The sequence below is a fragment of the Enhydra lutris genome, unplaced genomic scaffold, assembly GCF_002288905.1.
Source record: "Enhydra lutris kenyoni isolate GAN:26980312 unplaced genomic scaffold, ASM228890v2 scaffoldscaffold22, whole genome shotgun sequence".
Taxonomy (NCBI): domain Eukaryota; kingdom Metazoa; phylum Chordata; class Mammalia; order Carnivora; family Mustelidae; genus Enhydra; species Enhydra lutris.
Window position 1 is genome coordinate 41091881 of NW_019154106.1, and position 18322 is coordinate 41110202.

Below are 18322 nucleotides of genomic sequence, written 5' to 3' on the forward strand. Positions count from 1 at the left end.
CCTGCTTCCTCCTCTCTCTCTGCCTGCCTCTCTGCCTACTTGTGATCACTCTCTCTCTGTCAAATAAATAAAATCTTAAAAAAAAAAAAAAAAGTACTTGCTCTCAGGTTCTTCCCCCGCCCCACCCCCCCAACTCCCCTCAAGGTCAGAAAATCCCGAACCACCTCTAGAGGGCTTACAAAGAATTAGGGCTCAAGCGCCCAGAATAATAACATGGGTCTTATACTTAGGTTTCCATCCTTGGTCTCAAACTCAAACTGCATCCTACCGAGGACTGAGCAGTTAGTTGGCTTTTGTTCTATGCGTTTCTGTTTTGTTCCTATGTGTTTCTATTAGCGGCAATCACTGCTCAAAGAATCATCAGGCACCTTCCTGGCTATTCAGGTGAGGGAGGCATTTGAGCCAAGAGACAGCCAAGATCTTGGATATTCCGGGCTCTTGTTTGGGTCTTTTCCTTGACACATAAAAACCAAGAAGAGGGTCTGGATCTTAATCTTGACTCTGCAATCCAGAGCTGTGAGGCTGGTAAGATCCTTGAACCTCTCAACTTCATTTTTGCCATTTTGTTAAATGAGGCCAGGGGCCAACCCAGGTTATTGTGAGGGTAAAAATGTATAATTTAGCACCCGATATTAAAATGCAGTCCTTTCCCCATACAGTGTAAGCCTTAAGTTCTTGATAATAGCTGTGAAAAGGCCACAGAGACGTATCCCCAAAGGATAGGCTTGACGTTACCCCAACAGCCTTTTCTGTAATGTTTTTTTCAACCCTGAACCTGGACGCAGGAGAAAGCCTATACTTGGGAACTGGGTCTAAGGAGCTTTGGAGAATTTCTATCCTTAAGGATACAGAAGAGGGGGCAAATTGAACGAGGTATCTTAGTCTTACTGCCAGTCTTAAAACACAAGGGACCCAATCAGATTTCATCTAACTACCTCCCCAGCCTGCATCCCCCTGTTTCGAGCTAACAGAATACCAAGTCTTCATCTTAAAAAGTACGGTAACTTTTTACATAAAATGTGACAAAATAATGTGCAATTACTTTATGCAAAACCAACAACAGGAGCTGTATAGCCGGCCAGGTGAGCTTCACAGCTGCATTACTTCGCCAGGATCATCTTTGCTTATTTCCACCGGGGTCTGGGGGGAGAAAAGTATGTCAGGTAAGCCTTACCTAGTGTCTGCTGGAGTGTGGGCATGAGGCAGTTGCCCTCCTTGCCGAGGACAGGCACAAGTAGTTTTGTCCAGTTCTGTGTCTTAATGCCTTTGATCCCAGTTGCCAGAGGGACATAGTCACAGAGGAGGAGGCCAAAAAGGGACAAATATCCAAGGTCTACCAGGAAGAGAGAAGATCTCTAGCACCAGAACCACTTTATCGACCACCGTTTACTCGAGGAGAAAGAGGGAGGTCTGGGTTGCTGGTGGGAGCTGATTTAAGAAATGCTACTGAAGCCAGAGCGCACAAAATGGCCCCCTGAGCACAAGACGAGGTGACCTATGTCGGACAGCCGTGACTCTGGGCCTGAGATGTCTTTACCTCTATACCTCCAGGTTCTTTGAAACTGACGAATCTAAGACTAAAGATTCTTAAGAAAATATGTATAAAAGACATGAAAGAGAGGGAACTTTCAGTGAACGATAATAGAAGTACATAAGCTACAAGGACTTTCTTAATAAAGAAAAGACATAAAAAAAAAAAAAAAGAAGACTCTTTGTTTCTAAAGTTACTAGAGTTGGATCTTGATGCTTAGCTCCTTGATCTGGGGGAATACATTTCAAAGTAGAAATAGAGAACAAAGTTGAAAGCACACTTACCCCTCCTGGGGGATACTTATATCCCTTCCACATGGTTCCTGCAATGAGAACCAACCATAAGGCAACAATCATCGTGGAATTTCTTGCTCAGCTGGCGGTGTGTGCTGGGGAAAATGAGTGGTTCTGAAAGGTGTTCAGTTCCTTGAGTCCTGGGAACTGGGCTGTCTTCATTCAAGACCAGATGGTGGATAGCCCAGCATGATAGCTCCTGGCTGGAGAGTTTTGTGGTCTAGTCTGAATTGCAGTGGCTTGTCATACCCATTTTGGGGGCCAGAGCTCAGACACCCAATTGTGACATCAGCTCCTGTGACCTTGAGGGGGGACCAGTCAGACTAAGCAGCTATGGGACAGTTGGCCAGGGTGCCTGGCATGTTGGGGCCAAAGAACCCTTAATAAAGGGCGTTGTTCACTGGTGACCCTACATGGTTAGGATCTAACTGGCATCACATCTTTATTAACTCCTCTCCCGTCAAAGTATTAACTACTGGTTTTATGCAATCAGATGCAAAAAAGCATTGCTATGCAAACAAAACAAAACAAAACAAGACAAAATACCCTGGATTAATTGGGAGGATTGTCTAGGCATGCTGTGAGCAATTTACTTTATATACTATTGCTAGGCTACTTGAAAGAGAAAAATCTTGCATTTTGTGAAACACCAGAGGTAAACCCTCATTATGCAGGGTATGCCCCCTCTCAGTCTCGCTGGAAAGAGAAGGGAAGGAAGATGGGCTGTTATGCTCAATTCACAGCAGGAGAAAGCTGAGGAGCAGAACAGTTTCGGGGGTTTGGTCAGGATCAGGCAGCTCAGCTAAGCTGGTGCCCAGTGCGCCCATCCACATCCCCATCCCCTGAGGTCTGAACTGAGTTGGGTCAATATTCACATAGACATTCTGAGGCAGGTGGAGGAAGAAAATAAGAACCCTCATGCCCTGTTCCTAGTACCCCTGGGGTTGGGACTTGATGCCCTGTCGTCTAGAGTAGCTTCCCAGAAAACCTGCTCCTGTAACGGTTTATTACTAAGACTTTAAGTTTCTTTAACAGTGGGAACATCTTTGAAAGAACAGGTCTGAATGAAAGGAAGTGGGATGTGAGAACCCCAAGAGGTGCTTGCTAAAAGGATACTGTATTCACGTTTCCTAGAGGCGGGCTGGTCCAGTGGAATGAGTCCAAGAGGATATTAAGTCCTATGCTTGCATCCCAGCTTCACAAGCAAGTTGGTCTGTGGCCTTGGGTAAATAGCTTGAGGATGTTGTCTCAAGTCAATCTTTGCTGACCAGTTCATTATTTTGCTCATCTGTTAAGTTAGCACTTAGTAAATACTTTGCATCAAATGCTTGACATGATTTCCCAAATGCAATCCTCACAAAAGTAGTAAGATACTGAGCTATTGCCATTGGGCAGGTGAAGAAAGTGAGGGTTAGAGAGAATTCAACCTTCCCAAGGTCATACAGCTAGTGAGGAGCAATGTTAGGGGTTGAACTCATTCACCATAACTCAAGTCTTGGGAGCTGCCAAAAAGAGGCACTGAAAATACTCATCCAACTTCTTACAGTTTGTGAGAAAAGATATTAATAGACAGGAACAGTCTTTGAAAAGAATACTTAGGAGATGTGCTGAACCAATCTTGGAACCTTGGCCTGCTGCCCAAAGCAGGGCTTGCTGTCTTCTTTCCCTACCGCATACCTCAAACCACCTCCCCTTTGCCAGCTGATATGTTTCCAGGGGGACATAAACTCTCCACTGAGATTTCAGAGCGTTGCGGCATTCTCTGGAAAGGGAGAAGTTGAGTCCAGCAGACCTGACCACTCACTCAGAGCTGCTGGTCTTCATCCAAGGTCTGGCTCCTCAGTCGTGTCTTGTCCTCCTGAACAGACCACTTCTCTTTCCACTTCAGAGTTGGAGGCTGAGTCAGAAAGAAATGTAAAGGCAGAAGTGGTTCTACTTGTTGGCCTAGTAGGTAACTGCCTCTGTATGACGCAAGGGCCGTTGGGAGGTCCCCCCAATGCTCACATTCCCTTTCCTACCAGTGACCGCTGATCTGCTTGGCCTCAAACCCTGTCTCCAGCAGACCCCTTATAAATTCCACAATGCTTTGAGATAAGTGCTATTATGTACCCAAGAGGCAGGTGGAACTTAAAGATATCCCAAGGGGATGAAAAGTAGCCTGGGAAACTAACTCTGTTCCATTGCATCCTGACTTCTAATTAGTGGTGAGACCTCAACTATCCTTCCCCTTTGGTCAGAAATCCCAGCTGGGAGGGGGAGCCAGAGCCAGGACTGCCCACTACCAGGGGTTCACGGGCAGGGTCATTACTTACCATGAACTCCGGAAATGTGCCCATGTAACATGCAAGTCCAACAAAAAGCATCCAGCCAAGTACAATCATGATAACAAGTAAAACAATGTCTAAGACACAACTGCGCAGTTAAAGACTATTCACCAAGGTTTTGGCAAAGGAGTGTGCTCATGAAACCCTCAGTTGGTAGAGAACTTGCATGTCAGTTCCAGTCCTTGGCTCCAAAGGATCCACACGGCCCTACTGGAGAAGTTAGGAGTCTAGTAGTGCTTTGTGACATCATTGGTCACATGGCCCAGGCTCACAACAGGTCAGAGAGACTGCCCCCAGACCAGTAGCTGCATGGCAAACTAAGCTTTTTATATGCATTCTCTCATAGCAACAATATGAAGTAGGTGCTATTATCAAGCCCATTTACTAAGAAGACTGAAGCGTAGAGAGCCTAAGTGACTTGCACCAGGTCACAAGGCTGGTGCTCCAGACCAGGGCCAGGACTCAGGGCCCAGCTACCTGTTAGGAAGCTGGGCTCCCTAGACTAAGACAGGGCAGACAGTGATTGGGAAGGGTGTGAATGGAATAAACTGAATTCTAGGGAAAGTGAGACATCTCTTATTTCTGTCCCTGCAACTCTCTCATCATCCCAAGGGCTCTGTCACCATCATTTTATACCATTCTTCAATATCTTTGGTCAGTAACTCTCTGCTGGTTCTCCTCACTTGGCCTTCAAGAAGCCATAAGTAAGTCCTTTCCTCGCAGAAACCTCCAACTCATGCTGTGGCTCCCTTCCTAACCTGTTTCCTAATTTCCTTTTATGACCACAAACTTCTTAAACAAGTGGTCCACACTCAAAGCTTTTCTTCCCAATCTCTACCTTTTTTCTGTATATCACATTCCAACTTCTGGTCCCACACCACTACTTAGATGCTCTCAGAGGTTACCAAAGACCTCCTTTTTGTCAAGTCTAATGACCTCATCTTCATCCCTTTGACCTCCGTGCACTGTCACAATGGACCCCTCTCTCCACCAGAATTCTTTCTACAGACACACATCCCTGTCTTATTTTGATATGCCCTTTATTTGCTTTACATTTTTGAATGATGAAAATAATAGGTGCTCATGGTAAAACATGAAACCACCTGCAGACATATAAGAAAAATCTAACAATCTCCCCTCTTTTCCCTCTCAATTCCCACCCTCATGATGTACCCAAGCCTGGTTTGTACCCTTCTGCCAAAGGATCCTCCATGAACTTGCAAACATCAGTACACATATGGAGGGATATAGAGGATTTCTTTCCAGCGTTGCTTTACCAAAGGTGATCAGATTACTTATGCTACTAAGAACCTTGCTTTTCTTCTGTTAACAACAATACCTCACGGACATCCTCCTGGGTCAATGGTTAAAAAAATTTAAACACATTCCTTTTTTTAATAAGAAGTTTTATTGAGGTATAAATCACATATGATAAAATCCACTCCCTTTTAGCGTGCAGTTGATGAGTTTTGAAAAATGTGTCAATCTTGTAACTACCACCACCATCAGGAGAGAAGAAATCTCAATTATCTCAACAAGTTCCCTGTGCCCCGTTGCAGTAAGTCTCCTCCCTTGGACTCCTTGTCCCCTGGAAACCATTTATCTGCTTTTGCATTTTCCAGAACTTCACATAAAGAGAGTGACAGGCTCATTCACTGGCTTCTTTCGCTTAACATAAAGCTTTCAAGGTTCATCCACGTTGTCTAATAGCTTGTCCTGTTTTTTGGATGAACACATGGTCTACTGCATCGACAGCACAGTTTATCAATTTACCTTTCAGAGAACATTTGGGTTGTTTCCAATTTGGGTTATTATGAGCAGAGTTTGGATTATTATAAATCTGTGGGTACAGTTTCTTGTGTGAACATAAGTTTTAGTTTCTCTAGGGTAAATCCCAGCAGGGGTATCTGAATCATATGGTAAGTGCCTGTTAAAAAAACCTTTTATCACTATTCTCAGCAATTTTACTTTGCTGTGACTATGTAACTTTCTGCATGTTTCTTCTATTTGGGGTTCAGTAAGCATCTTCGAACTGGGGTTTATGGTCTTCCTCAAATTGGGAAAATACTTGGCTAATATTTCTTCAAATATTTTTCTGCCTCCCAGTTCCCCTCTGTGACCTCCGTTTACGTGCGAGGCCAGTAACCAATGTGAATGTGTCCCAAAGCTTGCTGGTGGTTCTCTTCATTCCTGAGTCTTTTGATTCTCTTTGTTTCATTTTGGATAGTTTCCATTGTTTTCTTTTTCCAAGTACACTCGTCTTTCCCCTACAGTGTCTAATCTTCTGTGAATCCCATACAGTGCATTTTTCATTTGATGTTTTATTTCTCATCTCTTCAAGCTCAATTTGTCTTTTAAAAAATTCTTTCATTTTTTTTTTTTCCACGTCAGGTTCATGCTTCCCTTTGTATCCTTGAGCATTTTTGTAGGATTGATGGTAAACATTTTAAGGACTCCATCTGCAAATCTACCATCTCTGTCATTTCTGGAGATGTTTGATGGTTGATTTTTTTCTTTTTGTTATGGGTGATATTTCCCTACTTCTTTGAATGCCTGGTAAGTTTTGGTTCAATGTTCACATGGTGAATTTTACAAGGCTGTCTACTGGACTTGGTTATATTCCTTTCAGTAGTGTGGGTTTTTTTGTTTGTTTGTTTGTTTCGTTTTTTTTCAAGGATGTTTGGATCAGTTTGATTCTTTCGAGGCTTGTTTTAATATTTGTTAAGTGAGCAAAGAGCAGCTTTTACTCTGATGATAATTATCCCCATTACTGAGCTATGACCCTTCTCATGTCCACTGGGCACTCTCTCTGATGCCTATTGTGTTCAGCCTTTCAAATCTGTGGAATTTTCCACAACTCCTAGCCCTTTTGGGAGCTCCAGGAAGTGTTTGGCCTGCTGTTTGTGGGTGACTCTTATCCTGGCCGAACTCAGCCAAACACTCACAAGGACCCCTACTGAGATCTCCAGAGTTCTCTCTCTGTAGAATCTTCTTTGCCAGGACCCCATCCTGCAGTTTCCTGCCACTCTGGCCTCCTTTGTACTCTGCTCTTTCTTTACAACCTAGCAAGAGTAATCTTGGTTTGGGGAACCCCACTGTGCGGCAGTCTGAAAATCACTTCCACGCACTAGGCTGGGGCAATTGCAAGGCTCATCTCCTCTATTTACTGTCTCTCAAAGTTCACAGGCCTGTGCTTGCTGCTTCTTGTGCAAGATCTGAAAATAATTATTTCATATATTTCGTGCAATCTTCTCTTTGTTTATGGAGAGAAGGCAACTCTGTAGCAGTTGATCCTTCTAGGTAGATGCAGGAATCCAATTTATTCTTTTTTTAATTTCTGAATAATAGTCCACATTTATTTCCTCTTTCTCCTAACGATGAATCTATCAGTCAAGAGATGGAAACCACACAGTAATTTCAACAGAGAAAGTTTAATAAAGAGAATTATTAACTAGGAACAAGAGATTAACTAAGGAAAAGGTAGAAAGCTCTACCTATACAGACATAGCATATATAGGGAGCAGCCACCACCCCTAAGGCTGAGGCAATGCACCCAAGGGAGAAACATACTTGTAAGAGTGCCCCCCCGCCGGGGCACCTGGGTGGCTCAGTGGGTTAAAGCCTCTGCCTTCGGCTCAGGTCATGATCTCAGGGTCCTGGGATCGAGCCCCGCATCAGGCTCTCTGCTTAGCAGGGAGGCTGCTTCCTCCTCTCTCTCTCTGCCTGCCTCTCTACTTGTGATCTCTGTATGTCAAATAAATTAAAAAAAAAAAAAAAAGAGTGCCCCCTGCCCCTCAGAGCTGAGATCCAAAACTTGGTGAAAAAGTGGTGGCCATCCCCGACTGGATGATAGAGAAATTCAATCAGCTGCAGGCCAGACCTCACAATGAGAGAATCACTAGATGCTGGTGAAATCTGACAGGAAGCCTCTTCTGGGAGGCTCATTGATCATTGCTGAGAATCTGCCAACAGAATATACCAGGATACTGGTGGTAGAACTCAAGCGGTTCTCTACGGGGTGCTGGTGGTAGAACTCAAGACAAGCTGTTCAGTGGTAGGGATGCCATTGAAACTCAATGGAAAACAGTCCATAGAGAGGCCACGGGAAGTCAACATGGGTAAGGACCACTGGATAGCCCCCACGTGCCAGCCACACAGCAGAACACAGAGAAACAAAGGCATCCTGGAACCAGGAAGAGAAGTTTCTTCCTCCTTTAGTAGCTCCCCAAGGCACTCCATTGATAAAACTTATCATCCCCACGAGCAAGGAAAAAGGGTTTTACAAGGTTCAGGTTCATTACAGCAGAGCAAGCAGTGAATGGTGGATTCGGAGCTGAAGGACAGTGAGTTCATAAACAGCACAATGTGCATTTAGGTTTTCTCCCACTTTTTCCACCATACATAATGTTGCAATTGTTACACAACATTTCTTAGACAATTTCTTCTGAGTAGTGCCAAGTTTTTACTTGTTAACCAGGAAAGCAGCAAGATGACAGAGTATGCCAGTTCCGATACAGCATAACAATGGAGAGGCTTTATAAAATCCTTCCAAAAAAGGAACTTAAGAGAAGAAAAGAAAGATTGTAATTTCATTTCGTAAGGACAAAGGATATCTTTCCAAGGACAAAGGATGCCTGTGGTAGGACTGCCTGGGATGCAGCATACACTGTTGGTCAATGAACAGTAACACAGGCTCCATACATCTAAGTGAAGGATACTGGGTTCTGATGCACATGTTTTTAAAATTTTCATGCGGTCTCATTTACTTTTTTTTTTTCATTGCCTATGCCTTGGTGTCATATCCAAGAAATCACTGCCAAGTCCGATGTCATGACGTTTTTTCCTATGTTTCCTTCTAAAAGTTATATTGTTTTAGTTCTTACATTGAGGTCTCTGATCTATTTTAATTTTTATATATGGTGTTAGGTAAGAGTCTAATTCATCCTTGCATATGGATATCCAGTCTTCCCAGCACCATCTGTTGAAAAGACTGGCTTTCCCCATTGAATGGTCTTGGCACTCTTGTCAAAAACCATTTGACCATGTATGCAAGGATTTATTTCTGGGCTATCTATTCTATTCCATTGGTAAGGTACTTAAAGATGTCAAAATCATAGAGACAGAAAATAGAATTCTGAGTTGCCAGGGGCTGGGAAGAGGGAAGAGTAGGAAAATATTATTTAATAGATATAGGGTTTCAGTTTTAGAAGAGGAAAATCATTATTGAGATGGGTGGTAGAGATGGCTGGGCAACATTACGAATATATCTAATACCAGTGAACTGTATACTTAAAAATGGTTAAGATGGTAAATTGTACGTTATGTGTGGTTTACCACAATGAAAAAATTGAGGGGAAAGAGAAGTAAAAGATAAGGATACATGGGTCTGATATTTGGAATATCAGGATTTCATCCCTGAACAATGTCTGATTGGACCAATAACTATGAAAGCAAAGAGTGTAAACAGAGATCAGAAGCAGAACACCAAGAAAAAAAATCTAATTTTAAACAAGCCATTCTTGTGACTTTTCTCAAGCTACAAACAAAGATGCAAAATATACACGGTTCCCATTTCTTAGTTTGGGGATTTTTTTTCCCTTTTAATATAATTAACAACTTTGTACCTGTGTCTTGGGTACCTTAATTCTAGTAAGACAAATTTCCAAAATTTTTCTTATAGTGTCAAAGGTATGTCAGATTACTTTGCCCAAAGATTGTAGCAAATTATGCTCCCACTGACTACGTTTGAGTTTTTTAAACCAGGGTGCAAGGATGGGCTTCAGTGGATCTCTGAACATTCCCAGAACTGGAGACAAAATGGACTGCATACGTTGGCATGTACATTTTTCTGGGACAGGTCTGTATCTTCCAACAGATTTTTTTTTTGAAGTCTGAAACGCTAATAAGGCTGAGAACTAGTACACTATACCATCTTCTCCTTATGGCTTTGGTCACCCTACACTTACATTCATTCAGCAAACTTAGCAACTATCAGAAGAATGAAGACATGCATAAACTCAAGTATGTGAGGTACTGGGAATACAGAGACAAATGAGATCTGACACCTGTCAGGACCTTACAGTCCTTGGGGACAGAAAGAGGGGAAGAGATGAAGTAGTCCAGTACAATTAAAAAAAAAAAAAAAACACCCAGGCAGGGCATTAAAGGTTAAAGCATAGAAGACACAACATGTTTGGGGGAAAAGTGAATATTTCAGCCTGGCTACATTACAGGCTGTAATAGTGCCAATTTCTGGACGTGCGGGGCCAGGGTCATACCAAAGTCAGCCAGTGTTTGTACTCCACAATCTTCCTCTTATGAATAAATACCAATAGGCACAGAACTCTAGCTTCCTAGAGATTATTAATCACAAATTTTCATCACAATTCACACACAGAAAGGCAGCAAAATGCACAGAGAAGGAACATGGTCTCTGACATCACTTTCTGCAATAATTTAACCTTCCTGAGTCTTGGTTTCCCTATCCATAAAATGGAGCCAATTATATCATAAATCCTCTATTTTAAGGTGCATACTTTTTCACATTTTAGTTCTTTTCAAATAGGTGTAAGTGGTAAAATTAGTATTTATATTTAATTTTGTACCCTTTTCTCTCCCAAAACCTTGTCAGTAATACATCTCTTACTCAACAGGATCTCAGAAACGAGAAAATAGGTAATACAATCCTAAACCTCAGTTTCCTCACCAGCAAAATTGAGATAATTTTATGTAGGTCATTGGTTCTGAGAAGATTAACTGTGGTAAGCACGTAAAATTCTTAGCAAAGAACCTTCCACACAGGAAATGATGGCTATACATACACAGAGAGGCATAAAGTGTCACAGGGCCTGTAAGTCATTCGTGACTAAACCAGAAGAGAATGAGCTGTTTGGATGAAAGGTGTCTTCCATAAACAGTTCTTTCATCAAAGATTGAAGACCCTTGCTCAGGCCTCACTTCTAACATGGCATAATTTCCTTGATTAAAGGATTTCTGACAGGGTCTGTTAGATATTAGAGGCCCTGGAAGTCCCATTGTTTCCTAGGTTTGGTAGATCTGCCTGAGGCGCTCTCAGAGGCCTCTTATCTTTCAATCTTCTCCCCTCCTACCTTCTCTCCTGTCTTCCTCTCTAGCCCCACGGGCAGTCTCTTCACAAGGCAGTAGTCAGACCTATTCCTTTAACACTCAGTCACATCACTTCTCAGTTCAAAACCCTCTAGCGGCTTCCTCTTTCTCTCAGAGTAAAAGCCTAAAAAAGAAAAATGCAGCCCCTGACATTTGGGAACTGGTCTAACCCAGCCAGGAAGGTCTCCTTGTTGTTAGAAGTTGACGCGGCACTCGCGGCTAGGCTATGTTATGCTCCTGTTGGATAAAACAACCTCACAGATGCAAACATCAGACAGGGTCACTCAGACCATGATAAAATGAGACCAAATAAGGCCAATTCATAATTTTGTCTAAGCAGAGACAAACCCAGGTCACTGTGTAGCCCATGAAATACCAAACATCCTCTTCTCACTGCTAATGCATGTAAGTGACTGCTTCTTCTTTACCAATTACTGCTTTCTCCTTGCTCCAGTTTGCCTGTTGTATGGATATTTACTGAGATATCCAATCACAGAACTGTCTCTGCTTTCTCAAAGCTCCCAATCCAGAGTGAAGGTTCACTTCATTAAACCCTCCCCCAAGTCACCCAAAGCCCCAGTCCTATACTAGGTCTTTCTCACACTCCCGCAGTGAGCAGTCCCAATGGATCTCCACAGTATTTGCTCCCTCACTGCAAAGAATAATCAACCCCAAGTGCTTAAGTGTGAGTGTGTTCCTGATGCTCTTCTGGCTATAGGGTATTGACAAGCCAGAATCACAAATGTCTACAAAGGCCCCACAGGCATTAGAATCACCATGTTTGTCAAAAATGATGACTTGAACCACCCCTCCCCCAGAGTTTCTGATTCTGTAAGTCTGGGGATGGGGTCTTAGAATCTGTATTTCTCACAAGTTCCAGGTGATGCTAAGGCTGTTGAGTCTGGGGCCACACAGGAAGAATCACTGCCCTAAGCCATTTGTGGCTTCCCCTTTATTTCCCTGATTTAGCCTACATCTGTCTCCTCCCCTCTTACTTCATTCTACTCCAGCCACACCTGCCATCTTGCTGTTTTGAGCTCACACCTGTTGTAGGACTTTGCTTTGAATGCCCTCTAATAGAGAACACTTACCTGCTCACCTTCAAGGAGACCTACCCTGATCTCCTTACCCTGTCTTTTTAAAACTTTATTCCCCACAACACTTAATTATCTTCCAGCATATGGTCTCATTTACTTATTATATGCATTGTTTTGCTCTCCTCCTAATAAAAGAATGACAGCCTTAGGACAACCGATATTTTTTGCCCATTTTGTTCACTGCTGTATCCTCAGGCCTAGAAAAAGATCTAGCAAATAGTCAATGCTCAACAAAAGTTTGTTGAATGAATAATACCCTTTCCAGCCTTTTCTTCTAAGAGTTACAGCATTCCTGCCTCTGGCTCACGGTGTAAGTACAACCTCGGCCCTGCTTACCCATCCTCCTGACAGTTACAATATCCATCTTCTGCACTTTTTAAGCCCAGCGGCTCAAATCAGGGATAAAGCAGGTAAGTAAATCACAAGTCAAGGAGACCAGACAAGGCCAGCAAACTCCATCCCTCATCCTCTCTATGTGGATGACCTTATCCACCAATCTACCTTCTCTCTTGTTCTCAAACTCTTTTTCTTACCTAGCTTTTTCCTCTCTCTGCCACCAACAGTTATGGCGCCCCTCCTTAAAAAAAAAAAAAAAAAAAAAAAAAAGGCAACTCCTCCCCGCATGCTGCACCAACCCTCACCATCTCCCAGTTTTTCGACAATGCTCCTTCTGACTCCATTTTCCCTTTCTAGCTTCCTGAAAATTTGCTTTTGAAGTTCCGTTACCTCTTCGTTCCTAAATCTAACTATAATTTTTTATCTTGATCTTTCTCTATACTCTGCTGAATTTAACACACCCTTCTAGAAACTCTTCCAAAACAGCGCGAGTTGCTTCTACCTCCTTTAACGCATCTCCTCGGGTCCTTCCTATTCCTCTCCTTACAGATGTCCCCAAGTTTCCTTCCAGCAAGCCGGGTCGTGACCCTGGGGCGCTAACTTCTTTCCGACCGCGCTCAGGGTCTGCGCTGGGGCGCTGGTCCGACTCCCCCGCGGAGCGGCCGCTTAGCCTGGGCGTTGGACGCGGGCGGACTTTCCAGCCTGGGAAGGGGCGTGGCCTTAGACCGCTTGGGAGACTTGGACCTCGGCGGCCTCCGTCCAAGGGTGGGCACGGAAGTAGTTCCGCGGGCTGGAGTCACGGAACCTGGCTCCGGGAGGTGGATGGAGATGGAGTTCGACTGCGAGGGTCTCAGACGGCTACTGGGCAAGGTGCGGGCAGCCCTCCGGGCCGGGTCAGGGGCCTCGGGGTGTTGGGACCGGGCTGCCTCGTCGAGACGTTTCCCCGACTCATCTTGGGGTTTGGAGCGGAGGCGGGCTGGCCTGAAGCCGGCTGCGGGGAGTGTCCCCCGGAAGGCTGTGGTCTCTCTCTCCGGAGCCCTCAGTCCCAGGGTGGGGGCTGTGGCTCCGCCTACGATTCCTCAGGGCCCGCATCCTCCCCCCGGTGGGAGACTTTCTCACGCCACCAGCGTCTCTGGTTCTCAAACTGCTCCCGGCACTCGCCTGTCCCTTTAGCCACGCCTTTCTCTCTGCTGATAGGGCCTGCCCCTTTTTTCTGGACTTGCAGTCTCCTCTTTCTGAGACTCAACACAGAGGTCACTACCTGCAGGATTTCGGAATCGCGCCCTTCTCCCTGCTTGCTTTCGGAAGTCTGGATTATCACGTTGTGGAGTAATTACTTACTTACAATTATTTATTTATTCATGCGGTGTACTCACCGCAGAGACGGTGCTGTTGTATTCCCTTCCCTAGCACTGTGCCTGACCACTGCGGAGGTGCTACATAACTGCAGTGAATGAAAGACTTGAGTAGTTACAGGAAGGTTGAGTGAGAGGCCTGACCCAGAAATCTAACCTACATTTCTGGGGCATGACTAGTACCAGTTTCCAGTTTAGTCCAGGCCATTGGTCCAGGCTCTTTGATTTCCCACCAGTGTATACTCTGAGGCAACCCTCCTTTCCCCAGCTTTCTAGTTAAGTGATTCTTAATTTTCTTCTTCTCTATGCAGAAATCATACATGCATGCTATTTGGGGAGAAGGGATTTGCCTTAGTTGGGGCAGTTTGCACATCTGTGCGAGGTTGTGAAGCCTCATGACTGAAAGTGTTTATTTAATTGACTTAAATGATTTTATCTGCTGGGACAGGTGGGTATAGATTTTGTAGGAAGAAAAGTATCATGCTTATGACTACGCCCTTTGTGTCTTCTCTTCACAGAATGTATCAAGTTTTTAAATGAGGGGAGCATGACATATTATTTTATTGTTCAGTGGGAAGAAATGTTAAAGTTGAGAATAGAATAAGAACTTTATAATTTTTCCTTCATTAGATTAGCATGAATTAAGATAATTTGAAATGATTTGGAGGATGCAATATTTATAATTTTTCCTAAATTAGATTAGCATGAATTAAGCTAATTTGAAATGATTTGGAGGATGCTAGTGGTTAAATGACTATTTAACCATTTTGGAGAAACTTTGGCCTTGTTAATTTGATTATGTGTGATTTATATCCCTTCTGCATTTAGGTAGATACCACAGAGAATTCATAGTATATGAAGCAACAGACATTTGCAGAGTTATCTATAATTAAAAATTAGAAACAACCCAAATGTGCATTGACAGAAGGAAGAATAATTTGTTGTATATTCACACAATAGAAAACATTACTGTGTGGCAGTGAAAATTAACTGCAATGTGCAAAAATACAAATGAATCTTAGAAACATTATATTGAGTGAAAAAAATTGGAAGTTACATGGAAAGTTATAATTTGGTAAAACCAACAAAATTACGATTAAACAAAAACTAAACAGTCAACAGCGTGTTGTTTAGGGATACACACATATGCATGATAAAAGCAGATGAAGGCAGAGAAATGTAAATCTGAGTTAAAGGGAGGCAGTTGAATGGGTAAGAGGAGCACTCAGACAGATATAATGGTATTGGAGGGGTCTGTGCTGTCTTACTATAGTATCCAGTAGCCACAAGTGGCTATTTGTCAGAATTAGATAAAATTAAAAATTGAGTTTCTGAGTCACACCAACCACATTTTAATTGTCAACAGCCACATGTGTCCTGTGGCTCCTATATTAGATCCTCACGTATAGATCTTTTCCATCATGGCAGAAAGTTTTGTTGGACATTACTATTCTGGATCTTATGTGAGCATGTTGGTGCATGGGTATTTATTCTTCCAAATTAGTGTGTATGTTTGTGTGTGTGTGTGCGTGCACGCACGTGTGTATACACGTATGTATATATTCTTTAGTTTGTATTAAATATTAAGTTTAGGGGTGCCTGGGTGGCTCGGTTAAGCATCCAACTGTTGATTTCAGCTCAGGTCATGATCTCAGGGAGTGGGATATGGGGAGACCTGTATCAGGCTCCACACTCAGCCTTCATGCTCATTGAGGAGTCTGCTTGGGTTCTCCCTCTCTCCCTCCCTCTCCCTCTGCCCCTACCTGCCCCCCCCCCGCTTGCATGTACACATGTGCACTCTCTTTCTCTCTTCATCAAAAAAATAAATATTTTAAGAAACAAATATTAAGTGTAGAAAAATTAATCTGGTTCCCTCATTGGTATTTCAGAATTTTGTGGTTCCCACATCACTAGTTATCTTGGACAAGTAGCTTAACCTACCTTTGCTCACTCATAGAATGTAAGATTGGACTTGATCTGTAAGATGTGTGCCAGTTAACATTTTTTAATGAAATGATGCCACAAAGTATTCCTCAGTGTGTCCTACATTTGAGGATGTCATAATAAGAGTACTCTTATACATCTTCCTAAATATAAGCCCCCACTAAATAAATATAATATAGCAGATAAAGTTAAAATTTTAGTAACTTCTCAATTTTTCAGTGTTATTGACTTTTTTAAATTAATTTTTTATTTTTTATTAACATATAATGTATTATTAGCCCCAGGGGTACAGGTCTGTGAATCGCCAGGTTTACACACTTCACAGCACTCACCATAGCACATACCTCCCCAGTGTCCATAACCCCACCACCCACTCCCTAATCCCCTCCCCCCAGGAACCCTCAGTTTGTTTTGTGAGATTAAGAGTCTCTTATCTCTTACTGTTTGTCTCCCTCCTGATCCCATCTTGTTTACTGACATTTTTTTTTGTTTTTAAAGTAGGCTCCATGCCGGGTGTGGGGCTCGGTGTGTGGCTCCGTGTGGGGCTGGAATTCACAATCTCAGGTCAAGACCTGAGCTGAGATCAAGAGTTGGAGGCTTAACTGACTGAGCCACCCAGGTGCCCCAAGTGTTACTAACTCTTGTGACACTATAATCGCTTTAGTTTTAGAATCTCCTAGGCCACGTGTTTTCTCTTTAGTGACATGCCTGCTCCCTTTAAGTACATCGTATAGCCTGAGGCACATTTCCTTAGAGAATGTTATGTACACTTCTCTTAGGTGGTATGGAACAGTAAGGGAATATATGCCTTAATATTGCACTAAGAAGATATTCTGTTTCATATATAGTGAAAATGATGTGAACATTTTTTTCAGGAAAAATGAAATAGGTCTTTTTTTAGGTATCAAAAAGGCAAATCATGTATTTGACTAGTAGTGACATTTGTGTATTCAAGCCCTGAAGAAGACTGCTTTTGCCCCCTTTCGACCAACTTTTATAGCAATTTCGCAATTAAATCCATTCTGATGTATATCCCTAGGTGATTAATCGCATTCTCACGGGATTAGAAAAAACAGCTTATAATTTTAGGTAGAAAACAAAAGTTTTCATTCATAATAAATATTCTAGGTGACAACAGTGCAGGCTTTTGTACATTTGTGGGATGATTTCATTCACATTATTTACACTGAGTCAGGGACCCTGAATCTGGGCCTCATTTCACTCTGCTGCAGTTAATCTGATCAGTTCTTAGTTTTGATGCCCAGTCCTTTCGATCATAATTTCTTTCTGTATCCACTCTTCTCATATACATCTGCCTCTTTGCTAATTCCCATCCAATCAGCCTACATTTATCAGAGGCATACCCTGTGCTGAGTGCTGTGGGGAGATACAGAGATGAATAAGACATGATTCCTGCTCTCAAGTGATTAATAATCATAGACTTTTTCTCCTGCCAAATTCTTTCCCATGTTAAAATGATCTTCTCCGTTCCCTCTAATTTTCTGTACCATTCTAGACTCTAATGTAGATTGTAGACAGCTCTTCTTCGAGGCCTTTCTCTAACTTAGATATGCTTCATGTGGGTTCTTCATTTCTTGCCTGTACTTACTATTACATATGTTTTTGTTTAATATTCCACTTTTACATGTGTTAATCATGAGGCATACCTGTGAAGTTGCTAGGTAGTAGGGGAGCTGTATTTCCTTTGCAAATGAAAAGCTTGATGCTCAGAGAGAGGGAACAGAATCTATTAGCAGTTATTCCCCATTTCTTCCCAATCTCCCATAATCCTAGGCACCTACTAGTCTCCTTTCTGCTTCATGGATTTGCCTATTCTGGATATTTCATATACAAATCATATAATTTGTAGCCTTTTGTGTCTGGTTTCTTTCACTTAGCCTAACAGTTTTCAAGGTTCATTCATGTGGTAGTATATATCAGTTCTTTATTCTTTTTATGGCCGAATATTCCATTTTATGGATTTATCACATTTTATTTATCCATTCATCTGTTGATGGACATTTAGCTTGTTTTTTTTTGTTGTTGTTGTTGTTGGCTTTTATGAATAATGCTGCTTTGAACAATTCTGCACACTTTTTTTGTATGGACATATGTTTCTACTTTTTTTGGTTATATACCTCAGAGTGGAATTCCTGACTGCCAGACTTTTTCAAAGTAGCTGTACCATTTTCTTACCAGCAGTGGTTTATATATACTAGGGTTCTGATTCTCCACATCCTCTCCCATACTTGTTGTCTTTTTTATTATGGCCTGTCCTTTTTTTTTTTTTTTTTTTAAGATCTATTTATTTGAGAGA

The 18322-nt window shown here is 42.5% G+C and overlaps 1 protein-coding gene and 1 long non-coding RNA gene across 6 annotated transcripts in view; one reads left to right on the forward strand and one right to left on the reverse strand.

The window, feature by feature from the left end:
- Window positions 1-963: 963 nt before the first annotated feature.
- On the reverse strand, window positions 964-4650 carry LOC111149852. Its single transcript, XR_002640782.1, has 4 exons — window positions 4137-4650; window positions 3629-3721; window positions 1816-1853; window positions 964-1140 (listed from the first exon to the last, which is right to left on the reverse strand). It is a non-coding gene; the product is annotated as an uncharacterized LOC111149852 (long non-coding RNA).
- Window positions 4651-13472: 8822 nt separating this feature from the next.
- The window catches only part of LOC111150136 (UEV and lactate/malate dehyrogenase domains), a 49825-nt gene continuing 44975 nt past the window's right edge, over window positions 13473-18322 (forward strand). For 3 of the 5 annotated variants that reach the window (XR_002640789.1, XR_002640790.1, XM_022507515.1), the window contains exon 1: window positions 13530-13576. Coding sequence is in view for 3 of the 5 variants with exons in the window: in XM_022507515.1 (XP_022363223.1) it covers window positions 13535-13576 (42 nt within the window). In the remaining 2 variants the exon portion in view is untranslated. Of the gene's footprint in view, window positions 13577-18322 lie in introns of all 5 variants that reach the window. The other 2 variants (XM_022507513.1, XM_022507514.1) reach the window with 2 other exon arrangements.